This window comes from Erinaceus europaeus, chromosome 19, assembly GCF_950295315.1.
Source record: "Erinaceus europaeus chromosome 19, mEriEur2.1, whole genome shotgun sequence".
NCBI classification, from domain to species: Eukaryota; Metazoa; Chordata; class Mammalia; order Eulipotyphla; family Erinaceidae; genus Erinaceus; species Erinaceus europaeus.
This window is the reverse complement of record NC_080180.1, coordinates 3,563,178-3,576,503: the sequence shown is the minus strand read 5'-3', so window position 1 is coordinate 3,576,503 and position 13,326 is coordinate 3,563,178. Positions and strand designations below refer to the sequence as shown.

The 13,326-nt window shown below is 45.1% G+C and overlaps 1 protein-coding gene across 1 annotated transcript in view; it reads left to right on the top strand.

Moving 5' to 3' along the window:
• The first annotated feature begins 289 nt into the window (after positions 1-289).
• USH2A (usherin) overlaps positions 290-13,326 on the top strand; it is a 208,687-nt gene continuing 195,650 nt past the window's right edge. The window contains 5 exon segments of the mRNA XM_060179216.1: positions 290-357; positions 750-822; positions 824-1,045; positions 1,048-1,211; positions 7,085-7,250. Of these exon segments, the coding sequence (XP_060035199.1) occupies positions 290-357; positions 750-822; positions 824-1,045; positions 1,048-1,211; positions 7,085-7,250 (693 nt within the window).

Below are 13,326 nucleotides of genomic sequence, written 5' to 3'. Positions count from 1 at the left end.
CTTATTTATCAATACAATTACTTCCAGGGTATTAGGGCTCCATATTTAACCTACAAATACGTGGGCATGGTGGGGGGGGGCAGGAATACAGACACACAGACTAAATAGGATGGGGAACGCACAGATGGTGTTGGGTTTTTAATCAGCTTTGCTGAGCTTAAAGTTGCTGCACATGCTGGGGTGGGGTGGGAAGGTCCCCCACCCAGTGCTTTGCCACCTTTATTAGGGACATCTGCACCTTAGCTGGGTGTCCCCATGCCCCGCGTGCCTGTAAAGAAAAATCTATGTCATGCTTTACCTCGTTAAGTTGAGAGTGCTAATTCCCCAAGCTGGAGTCTCCGTGCAAGTTACTGTCTGGTGAGATCTGTTTAGAAAAACATGTTCCTGCCTGTCTAGGGAGGTTGAAACATTGCCAGGGTTGGGTGTGCTCAGTCATAGGAAGATGTTCATCAAAAAGAAGAATTGGCATGGATGTTGAGATTTGTTTAGTTAGTTCAGTGCTGTGTTTTGTCCTGGGCTCCAAATCTTCCTGCTTTAGGATGACCCACAGTTGGATAAGATGGAGCAACTCCTTTCTGACGTGCTGTTATTTGCGTTTCCCAGACTCTAGGTGCTGCTGTCCCAGCCTTTTCTGCAAAGAAGGGTCTTCCCTCTGTGGGTTCTGGAAAACGGAGCAGCCCAGCATCTTGAAGCACTCTCCTCTCCAGAGTTGCTGTCACCATAAATTGCCCAGCTCTGGCCCTGAGGAGCTTTGGTTCCTCTCTTCTGGCCTTTGAAACGTTGATCTTAGCCTATTTTGCATCCCTCCCGCTGGCCAAGACCCAGCCAGGGCCCTTTCTCCAGGCTGGAGAACGTGGGTGCCTTCAAAAAGGTCTCTCTCGAGCCAGCCCAGGCCACGAGTAGACTTCCAGCTTGAAGCACCTTCTGTCTCAGCTCGGCCAGCCAGCCCAGACAGCATCCACTTCTGTACCAGCGGCTTTTCACCCAGGGTTGCCCACACGGGTCTGCCCAGCTCCCTACCTGGCTCACGGGATGCACCCCGCAGGCCAGGAGGACCTGCTTCCCAAAGCCCCGAGCCATTCTAGTTTTGTTTTTGAAAGTGCCAAGAATTGTACCTTTCCTCGTCCTCCTCCTCCTCCTCCTCCTCCTCCAAGGCTGGCAGCATCATGTACTTTACCTGTGTAGTTGAAGCCTGAGCAAGAAGGTGTAGTGTAAGTTAAAGAGGGGGTATAAGCTTTCCCTGGGGTCCTGAGAAATCACTCCTAGGGAATAAGAGCTTTGCCACTGGGAGAATTCCGGACGGGAATGAAAACCAGTGCGAAGGGAACTGGAGCACCTGCTGTCAGCTGTACCTCAGGTTCACGTTGCAAACATTTCCCCCCGTTCCAAACCACACATCTTTTCCATGGTGGGAGTGAGCCCTCACCTAGACCTAAGTTAAAACTGTCTCCTTGCAGGCGAACCCTCTCATTCGGACTCAGTGACGTCCAAGTGCTCTAGCTCAAGTTTCCTCCTTGATCTTCAAAAGCTAATCTTCAAGGTTTAAGGTTTGGGGCTAAAACAGATTTCCCCTACCTTTCAAAAACTGGCCTCTATGAAAGACCTATTTTGTTCCTTTTTTTTTTTTTTTTTCCAAATGGAAAGACATCCAAAGGCGACTTTTTATTTTAGGAATTAAAGTGAGAAGAGCAGTGTTGTATTGAAATATTGTACAGATGTGGTTGAGTTAGGCAGGACCCACAAACTGCTGTATTTCCATGCGATTATTATTATTTACATATCAATCTTCTGCCTTGTTTTAAAGTGACTCCTCTGCCACCACGTTATCCCATCAGGGTATTGATACAGTTGCTAGGACGCTTCCACCTTCCCAGCATGCAGGGCCCACAAACTGGTTTTGTCACGGTCATTCTAGAAGTAGCGCCATCTGCAGCGTAGCGGGATCTACCAGACTTCTTTCTGCAGCTGACTTATACAGGCAGTGTGTTTGTCACAGCATTTAGACGTTTCCTGCATCTTAGCGTGACCAAGGGCTCTCTGTGTGTTTTTGCTGCTATGATTTGCTAGATTATTTTTTGGCCCAGGGAACATTTCAAAAGTTTCCCTGTAGAGATGACCGTCACCGCCTTGAATTAGTGGTTTTCATAGAGACCCTTTTGGATATGGGAGATGTGTGTACTATAAATAGTCATTTCCAAAGGCTTGGTCAAGATTTATAGAAACCACAGGCTCCTATTAAGAGTCTACTGTTTTCACTAGGCAGAGAGATCTCTGAGGTCTTGGGACTGTGTTTAATACACCTTTATTTCCCAGGAGGCGATGTTCCTTTGACTTATGGAAGATGTTCAGTAATACAAGTTCGATAAATGACTGAGACTCCATCTCTGTAAAGATATGGCTCTTGGCTTTTGACGTGGTGCTGCGTTCATCTTCCAACAAGGGAAGAAATGTTTAGGAAGTCAGAAGTTTCTCAAAAGCCTTTACACTGCCGGATCGCAGTAGAACGGCTTTTAGTCATTTTGGAGTGGGACGTCCTGAACATTATTTTTTTTCTATTACCAATTTACCTATTCGCCTGTTTTTCACTCTGTAATAGTCTTTCCAGCTTCCAGCACTGTTTCTCTAAAGATTAGAGTCAGTCTGGAAATGGGAACAAGGAGGACAGTTGTACATCATTGTGTGGTAATTACTCACTTTCCTCCTGGTAAAGGTATTGAGTAACCAGTAACTTCTTTCCGTTCATTAGCCAAGATGACTTCAAGGTCTTTACTGTGTAGTTTCAGCTTGCCATGGGAAAGGCAGCTTATCTTCCCTGCATCGTGTGATTGTTTGCTCTGGCTTATGGTGGTGCGAGGGTTTGAACCTGGGACTTTGGAACCTCAGGCAGGAGAGTCTAGTTGTATAATAACCAGTATGCTATCTACCCCTGTCTATGATTTATTTTTTAATCAAGTGGTTTTTCTCTCCCTTTCCTTCTTTCCTTCCTTCCTCCCTCCCTTCTTTCCTTCCTCCCTCTCTCCCTTCCTTCTTTTTTTTGCCTCCAGGGTTATCACTTTAGCTCAGTGTCAGCACTATGAACCCATTGCTCCTGGAGGCTACTTTTTCCATTTTATTGGATAGGATACAGAGAAATTAAGAGGGGAGGGCAGAGAGAAGGGAGCCGGATGGTAAGACAGCAGGTTAAGCACACACGGCGTAAAGCCTAAGGACCTGAGTAAGGATTCTGCTTCGAGCTCCTGGCTCTCCACCTAAGGGGGTCGCTTCACAAGCGGTGAAGCAGGTCTGCAGATATCTGTCTTTCTTACCCCCTCTCTGTTTTCTACTCTCTCAGATTTTCTCTGTCATATCCAACAACAACAACAAGGGCACCAAAAATGGGGAAAATAGCCTCCAGGAGCAGTGGATTCGTAGTGTAGGCACTGAGCCCAGTGATAACCCTGGAGGCAAAAAGAAAAGAGAGAGAGAGAGAGAGAGACAGACAGACAGACAGACATCTGGACATCTGCAGACCTGCAACACAGCTTGTAAAGTCCCCACTGCTGATAGTGAGGTGGGGCCTTGAACCTGGATCCTTGCATGGGTCCTTGAGATTATGACTATGTGCTTTTAATCAGGTGTACCTGCCTGGCACTCTGTTCCTCCTTTTAAAAAATTTCTATTCATTTATTATTGGATAGAGACAGAGGCATTGAGAAGGGAGGGGAGGTAGAAGAGACAGGGAAACACCTGCAGCACTGTTTTCTCCCTGCAGGTGGAACCAGGGGCTTGAACCCAGTTCCTTGTGCACTGTAATGTGAGCACTTAACCAGGTGCACCACCGCCTGGCCCCTCTTCATTTTGATTTATTGGGAATGAAAATCGTCACAGACTGTTGTGCCTGTTTCTACTTCTCCCCTAGAAGACCACTGGGATTTCTGCGTGGTTGAAATGTGAGTAAAGCCAGCCTCTACTCCCTTAGTTTGACTCCTGTCCAAGGAGTCATAGACATTGTCTCTAAACAAATGGGCTAAAATGAGTTATTTATTTTTTTTTGTCCATGGGACATGTCTTCATCAGATTAATCTCCTGTTGGTCTTCTTTATAATGAAGACAGAAGAGTATTCATAGAGGCAATGGTTTATGGCTTAGAGAGGGCCATGCATCAAGGTCATTTTCATTCTCAAACCTAAAATACCTGTGGGAATTGGAGGAATTTTGGGGTGTTTGCCTGAGATAAGTAAAACAAACAAAACATGGATTATCCAATTATTATTTATCCAGGAGCAGAATAAATCCAGTTCCTAAATATTTTGCTACCTGCCTTCCTCTCACATTCATTATCTACCAAAGCTAGTATGTTTACAAGCAAACAAAATAGCAAGGAAGATAATCAATAACATATTAAGAAATGCACTTTCAGTAAGCTTGGGGAAATAAGCCTGTATTTGGTAAACACATTCTTGAGTAATGGTCAGATCCCAATTCAGAGATTTAAACTCAAGAAAAATGAACAGAGACACTATTCCTAGATTGTGTGAAGGCACAGAGTGAGGCATACATAAAAACACATTTATTCCTGTGACTTAGGAATAGCCATCTCTTGAAGGTTTGAATTGATCATAGGGGAATTTCTAGAAACTCTTATTCTGGCTTTTTCTAAGACATTTGTGTCAGCTAAGCCTACTTTCCTAAATCAAAACTGTACATGTCTCATTCCTTTATGGCCAAGTATGTGGGCACAGTACAATAAGATAGTGACACTGGGGGTCGGGCGGTAGTGCAGCAGGTTAAGTGCACATGGCATGAAGTGCAAAGACCGGCGTAAGGATCACATAGTGCAAAGTGCAAAGATCCTGGTTGGAGCCCCCGGCTCCCCACCTGCATGGGGAGTCGCATCACAGGCGGTGAAGCAGGTCTGCAGGTGTCTATCTTTCTCTCCCCCTCTCTGTCTTCCCCTCCTCTCCATTTCTCTCTTATCCTGTCCAACAACAACAGCATCAATAGCAACACAATAATAATAACCACAGCAACATTAAACAACAAGGGCAACAAAAGGGAAAAAAAATAGCCTCCAGGAGCAGTGGGTTATGGTGCAGGCGTCCAGCCCCAGCAATAACCTGGGAGAAAAAAAAAAAAAAAGACAGTGACACTCCACTTGGCTAGTGAGTGCTAAGGGCTATCTCACAGTCTTTATCATATTTCTCAACTCCAGGGAATAGTAAAGGCAAGTGAATTATTTGTGAGGAATGTAGCCTTTGAAGAATGTTTTAAGACCTCTTCAACAGTGATTCTCAGTGGGTCCTGTCTTTCTTCTCCATCCTTCTTTGAAGGCCCCTGCTCATTGTGGTCCCAGAATCATCATTTCTCCAGTTCTGCACCTGCACTCAGAAAGCATCCCATCTCTTGGGGGTGACAGCAGTCTCAGCGATGCTTGAGTTGTGTAGGAGATGGTCAGGGTAGAGAGATGGGCCCGAACCTTCTCCCTGAGAAACACCATCTCTCTGAGTTCTTGTTTTTGAAGTCTATACCTCTGAGTAGCTTTGGTGACTAGTTATTTTGGGAATTCATTCACTCAGGGGACCACAAGCAAGCATGCGTAATACTCTCACTTTTTCTGACTTGCCCGTATTTGAAGAAAAATCTCTGTCCACTGAAAGACTTCAGAGCACCAGCATTCATGGAACCCCTCTTGGTGCTGACCATGGTGCTGTCCTTGGTGCTGACCATGGTGCTGTCCATGGTGCTGTCCATGAATGCTAGAGACTCAATTCCAAGAGCTCATACTCAGAAAAAAATAGTCTACCCTCTGAGCTCTCTCTTGACCCTGTACATTAATACATGTTGCTATGTAAATATCATGATGTTAACATATAATATATATTTTATGACTGATTTAATATTGATTTACAGAATTACCAGATAACAGGGGTTCAACTACACAACCATTCCCACCACTAGAGTTCTGGATCCCCAGTCTCTCCATTGTAAGTTACAGCAGTTTTCCTAACTTTGCAGATATGGGTTAATTAATATTTTACAACTGTGTGTCTATATTTGTATCTATTTGCCCATTTTTTCCATGGTCCCATCTTCTCTTCCTTTCCAAGTCACACCTACACTTATTACTACATCCAGCTATCCCTCCCTTTTTCCTCTTCTTTTCCCAGGTCCTGATGGAATTGGAGTTCAGAGCCCTCTGGTCATTTTCCCTCTATCATTCCCCCCCCCACTGGGAGTATAGATCAAAATTCTTTTGGGGGGGTGCAGAAGGTGTGAGTTCTGGCTTCTGTAATTGCTTCTCCACTGGACATGGGCATTTGGCAGGCTGAGCTATACCCCCAGCCTTAACATGTAATATACATGAAATGTCAGTTAATATTGACATTAAAGAATCTAGCAAAGCAAGCATGTGTCTGTTGGAGGAATGGAGAAAATGTGCCTCTGTGTTGAGGACAGAAGGGATTTTCCTAACTGCCCTGACACTAGACAAAAACATTGACTAAGTACAAAATGTCTTTCATCAAAATACCACGTTGCCGTGCTCTGAGCAACGTAGACAAGCATTGACTCCCTGCCACTGGGATTCTCTCTGGGGCCTTACGGGGTCCTGTGGCCACGGGGAGCTGGCCTGCCTCCACCCACATTCCAGCTATGAGGGCATCAAGTTCTCTCTCTCTTCTTCATGTTAAAAAAAGAGAGGAATCTTTGCCAGTGACTCAGGGCCCAAGTAAGATAAAGTGTGTTGTGTGGCTTCCTCTAGAAATAATAGTGGCCGAACTAATGAGCCCATGGCTGACTGGTAGCTTTTCAGGGTGATTCAGCCCCTCTAACTGCCACCAGGAGTCTCTAATGAGGGAGGGGGGGGGCTGAGTTTCTGGGGATGCTATTGTACATACAGATTCTATTTGCTGTTGTTATTGAAATAAAAGGGCTTTGTAATCACGGTCATGCCGGCTCCTAATCTAAGGACATTTAGACAGGTGCCCCTGCTGGAGTTGGAGAGGAGTCAGGGGTTAGTTATTTCAGTACCATCATGGCTATACACTCCCTGGCCACGTCTTGTGCTGGAAGTCTGACCTTTTCTCTCGCCTTTTTGCTTCCTAAGGTGTGTCGTAGAAAAGGTGTCGGATGGGCAGACTGTGTTCAAACTTACGATCTCTGCGTAAGAGGCCATGTTTTATTACCATACAGTAAATGGTTTGCAGCCTCCAATAAAAGTAATGACACTGGGGAGAATTCTTGTGAAGAAATGGATTCATCTCCATGTGCAGGTGAGCTAAGTAAAAAATATTTAACATTTGGTGAAACACAAGACTCTGCCTTCCTTTCTTTTCCCCAAATGGCTTCTTCACACAATGTCTGGAACCACACTCTCTGGACCTAAAGGATATGCAAATGCCAACTCAAGAAAAATAGTGAAGAGGCCTAATGAGGTATCTCTTGACAAAATAGAATTCCCTCCCTCAAAAATTGCTGTTAAAAACTCTCAGAGAAGCATAGGACAGTGGTGTTCAGAATCCTAAGTATTCTGTTTTCTCTGGTGAGTGTATATCAAATTGTTCAAAATTGTTTAAGGACCCTTTTGGTACCCTGTGCTATTTTTTAAAATTTTTATTTATTATTTTTTTCTTTACCAATCATAGAAGTATTACAACTCTGAATCTTTTTTTTTTTTTTACACTTTTTTATAGCTGTCTTTCTCAGACAGTGCCTGGTGATGGGAATAAAGTGTGGCATTAAAGTGCTGACCTTAGACCTCATGAACTTTACACCTCAGACACTCCTCCAAGAAGGTGTGACATTATTTCTTTAGCTGTCAGCCTTACTTTGCATTCCCTTTAGAAGCTACTAGGGGCTGGGAGGGGCTGTGTGATGCCTGGTATTGGGTTGTGGGAAAATTCAGGAGGTATTTCTGCACAGAGAAACCTTGAAGATACTTCATGACTTTTCTGACAGCCCAATATTTTGCAGTCCCTGAAACAGAGACACAGTTCCTTGCTGCATGGCTCAAGGCACCAGAGCAGCTCAGTACAGCTCACAGCCACCTGACTTCACATTCCAAGGCTCCTGTGTCCCTGCTCCCAAGGGGCCTTCAGACAGTGGTCCACATGAACCCCAAACACACTACAGAATGTCTGCATCCTGTGGTCCAGGAGGAGGCTCGAACCACGATCCTTGCAGGAGTCCTTGCCTGTGCACTTAACTTGGTGCACCACCACCTGTTACCTCCAGTGCTGAACATTTTACATTTAGTGGCAGGGAGGTAACACTGCCTGATTCTTCCAGGATAGCATAGACGGAGTAAGGTCCCCGTCAGTGTATCTTGCCTTCCTCACTCAGCAGCTAACAGGGGTGTGAGTCGGGCAAATGCATTTGCAGGGAGAGGATTTCCAAGTTGCCAGTGTTGAAGTGAGGCTGCGGGGCCCTGCTCATATCCGGAGCTACTGCTGGTGGTGGCCTGTGTGTGTGTGTGTGTGTGTGTGTGTGTGTGTGTGTGTGTGTGTGTGTGTTTTGGGTGGTGGTGGTGGTGTTCCCTCTCCTTTTTCTAGAGACTCAGCATATAGTGTGTTCATTGCATGGTGAAGCTGACCTTTTCACCGACTGCCCCAGGGCAGCAGAGTTGGGTTATAATGTCAAGGGTGTGGAAATTGCCATTGCTAGGGTGCAGCTGAATGGCAGAGCACGGGGACTGATGTGCCAGGCCCCGAGTTTGATTCTCAACAACATATAGCAGCAGGGTAATGCTCTGGTCTTCTCTTAGTAAAAGAAGTAAATAGGGATAGGGCACTAGCATGTGACGCGAAGCACAAGGACCCCGGCGTAAGGATCCCGGTCGAGCCCCTGGCTCCCCACCTGCAGGGGAGTCGCTTCACAGGCGGTAAAGCAGGTCTGCAGGTGTCTGTCTTTCTCTCCCCCTCTCTGTCTTCCCCTCCTCTCTCCATTTCTGTCTGTCCTAGCCAGCAGTGAACGACATCAATAACAACAACAATAATAACTACAACAGCAATAAAACAACAAGCGCAACAAAAGGGAATAAATAAATATTAAAAAAATTTTAAAAAGGGAAAATGAATAATAAAATAAAAAAGAAAAAAAGAAAGTAAATATAGGGGGCCAGACAGTGGCACCCCTGGTTAAGCACACGTTACAGTGCTCAAGGACCCAGGTTCAAGCCCCTGGTGCCCAGTTACAGGGAGAAAGTTTCAGGAATGATGAAGCAGGGCTGCAGGTATCTCTCTCCCTCCCTATCTCCCCCTCCCCAATTTCTCTCGGTCTCTATCCAATGCTAAATCAATAAATATTAAAGAAGAAATAGATTGGCAAGCACAGCAGAGAGAATGAAGCAGCATACCCAGTCAAGCACACACTCCTCTCTCTCTCTCTCTCTCTCTTCCATTTATCTGAACCTTGACAAAGAGAGGAGGAAGAGAGGGATGGAGGGAAGTAGGAGAGAGAGAATTAAAGGGAGGGACATCTTCAGAAGATGCTAAGACAGAAATGCTTGCCGTGTGTGTTTCCGGCCGGGAGGATGAACACCTTTCCTCCTGCTTGTGATTTCCCCTGTCTATGGGGCTGTGCTGTCCTTTTAAAAGCTCTGCCCAGTTAAATCAGAACTGGAAATGTGCATAGGTGGCCACACGAGTGGAGAATCCTCCTGGGGCTGAAAGCTCTTAGTGTGCCCACTGGAATCAGCATCATCATCCTCTCAACCCATGTCAAGTCGTAGGGGGCCTGGCCAGGTTTGGGGTGGGATTTCTTGATAAATCTTTAAATCTTCCCCTTCTTTCCAGAAAAAGGTTAAGGGACTCAGGACTTAATGAAGCTGCTTCATTTCACGACTGCTTGGCTATCAAGAGAAAACTTGTCCTTTCCAATTTGTGTACTTATTTTATTTGGTCTCCCTAAAAGTTTTTGCCGTTTCTATATTTTATGTTAAAACCGCAGCACTGGACAGTGATAAGACACCTGAAAAGTGACTCAGATCAGTGTTTTCTTGTGCTGGAGCAGTTGAGTGACTTGGGATTCCTAGAATTATGCATATCTGAGAGTATTCAAATGGAACTGAAAGGGAAGTTATTTACTTTGAACTGTAGTCCTGCACAGGGATGCCTGAAACTGGATACCAGTCCACATATGCCCAAGCTGCCTTATGAAATCACCTGGGTGGGGGGTGGGCGTTGGGCGGTGGTGCACCTAGTTAAGCACACATGTTACCAGGTGTAAGGACCTGTGTTCGAGTCCCTGTTACCCACCTGCAGAGGGGAACACTTCATGAGTGGTGAACAGGTCTGTAGATGTCTATCTTTCTGTCCCTCACTCTGTTACCCTCTCCTCTCTCAATTTTTCTCTGTTCTATATAATAAAAAAGAAATAAAGAAAAGGAAAAAATGGCTGCCAGGATGTTGGTCTGCTTCTAATTCTGCTTCTAAAACCCCTTCTGTTTCATTGGTTTAATCCCCCCTGCTTAACACTTATTCTATTTACATAACCACTGTTAACTAAGCACTGCCCTGCCTGCAGGGCATTGGTTTAATCCCCACTGGTACATGATGTCTTCTTGCTCCGCCCCCTCTTGTAGTCACCCTGATTTCCACCAGTCTCTTTTCGCTCTACCCTCTCTACGTCACATCCTGTTTCCACCCTACTTGGCGAGTATATATATAAGGACAGGACTGTGATTAGAGATAGCTTAGATTGCACTGTGTTCCACATGAATAAAGAGATACTGCTTCCCAGCTCAGCCATGAGTCCCTGGTCATCTGTCTCCCGCCTGTGATGCTAGCCCGGCACCAGGAGCAGTGGATTCGTAGTGCTTCAGTAATAACCTTGGTGGCAAAAAAAAAAAAATCAAAATACATCTTGGGATTTTCACCACTTCAGGCTATTTTTTTTCAGACAGAGAGAGGTAGAGGGACAAAGAGACAGAGAGAGAAGAGACCATAGCAGTGAAACTTCTCTCAGTACAATGGCCTTTGCCTCAAACTTGAGTTGTGCATCAGGCAAAAAAAACATAGTGTCAGCCAAGTAAGCTATTTTGCCAGTCCCTTTAATGAAATTTACAATAACTTCTAGCTGCTTAATATGGAATGCATATTTAAAAATATTTATTACTTATTACTGGATATTTTTAGACAGAAATTGAGAAGGAAGGGGAGATTGAAAGTGGGAAAGAGACAGGGACATACATACCCTCAACCCTGCTTTGCCACTCGTGAAGCTTTTCCCCCTGAGGGAGGGTGGGGACCAGGGTCTTGAACCCAAGTCCTTGCACACTGCAGCATGGGAGCTTAACCAGGTGCTTTACCCTGCAATGCACATTTTCCATGCGCCTGTCTCTGAACACTTGTGTTGTTTATATACATTGGCAACTGTAAATAGCACTGCGACAAATATACAATAAACACTGCAGACTTCTCTTTCCAGCCAAGTGTGTGTGTGTGTGTGTGTGTGTGTGTGTGTGTGTGTGTTCAGAAAGATCCCTAGCCACCATGAGATGGTTGGATTGCAGGGAAGATTTCTAGTTTGTTGTTTTGAGGAACCTCTTGACAGCCCTATCAGCCCTTGCTAATTACTTGTCGTTTCTGAACTTTTTGATGTTGGACCATCCTCGCATCTAATGGATGGCCTCACTGCTTTGTGGATGTTAAGAACCAAAGCAGAAGGACTCACTGAGTGCACAGGCAAGCCCTTTGTTATGGGAGTGTTTTGAGGTCTGCAGTTACTAGGGCAGGAGCCTGAAAGAAGGGGACGTGATGGAGGGAGAGTCCAGTTGTGATGTCACATGCATAGATACTGTCCTAGTTGTTGCTGGAATTTCACTTCTCTAGCTTCCCTTTCTCACACAGAAAGGGAGGTGGGAAGGGAGAGAGATACCATGGCACCAAAGCTTCTCCTTGTGCAACGAGAGCCGGGCTCAAACCTGGGTCACACACATGACAAAGCAGGCACCTGCCCAGAACAATTTTGCCTGACTTGGAGGAGGAAAGGAAGGAGGGAGGGAGAGAGAGTGAGAGGAAGAGGGAGGGAGAGGGAGAGGAAGAGAGAAGGGAGATCCACTGCTCATGAAACTTCCTCTTTGGTGGCCAGAGCTCAAACCTGAGTCATCAAATATGAGAGAGTTCATGTGTTACTGGGGCCAGGTGGTGCTGCACCTGGCTGGCCTACACACATCAAAATGCACAAGGATCTAGGTCAAACCCTGGCCCCCACCTGCAGGGGAAACTTCATGAATGGTGAAGCAGGGCTGCAGGTGTCTCTCTCTTTCTCCCTCTCTATCTCTGCTTCCCTCTGGATTTCTCTCTGTCTCTATCCAATAAATAAAATAATAAAATAAAAATAAATTAAAAGAAGTTCAAGTGTTACTGGGTGAGCTGTCTTCTAACCCCACAGCTGGCATGTATATTTTCCTTCAGCAAGTTCATTCAGTACAAGGTAGCCATCCTAATTCTTTTTTAAAATATTTATTTATATTCCCTTTTGTTGCCCTTGTTATTTTATTGTTGTAGTTATTGTTGTTGTTGTTGTTGGATAGGACAGAGAAATAGAGAGAGGAGGGGAAGACAGAGGGGGAGAGACAGACACCAGAAGACCTGCGTTACCACTTGTGAAGTGACTCCCCTGCAGGTGGGAAGCCAGGTTTTCGAACCAGGATCCTTACGTTGATCCTTGTGCTTTGCAACACGTGCACTTAACCTGCTGCGCTATCGCCCAACTCCCAGCCATCCTAAGTCAGAAAACTAGAAATCAGCTTTGTGTAGTAAAGTTATTGGGCTGACAGATGCTTGGGGGGGATCAGACTGCCTCAGCCCAGGAGAGCTAGTTTCCTAGCTGAAGTCCATTCATGGTTGTCTAGTAATAGATCTAGCTGTTTTTAGTCAAGAACTAGTCTTGTGAACCTTCAGCCTGTTGGAAACTGAATAGTTTTTAAATTAATATTCATTCGGGGACTGGAATCTGACCAGATCGCCAATTTAAACTTTACTTTGGAGGGTTATTATATTGGTTACTTCCAATTACACCAAACTGCGATTCGTTATGTCCTTTTTTTTTCTACTAAAATTGGAAAAAATCAATTCAAATTTTTGTTTTATGACCAAATGGGGAACACTGATAACATTAGCAGATTTTTCTCAGCTTAGTTTGCGTACTGAATCAGCACGTGCTATTTTAACTGCAGAAGTTCCCTTGTTGTTTCTGCTGCTGAAGCTTCAGTGCTCTGGACCAAAACTTGCTGCAATGTGGGAGGGGTCAGCTGACCCCTGAGTTCTGCCATGTCTCTCTAGAAAGTGGGTCTGCTTATCTAGATGAGCTGTCTTGCTGATTCTCCTTCAAACATTTTCAAATGTC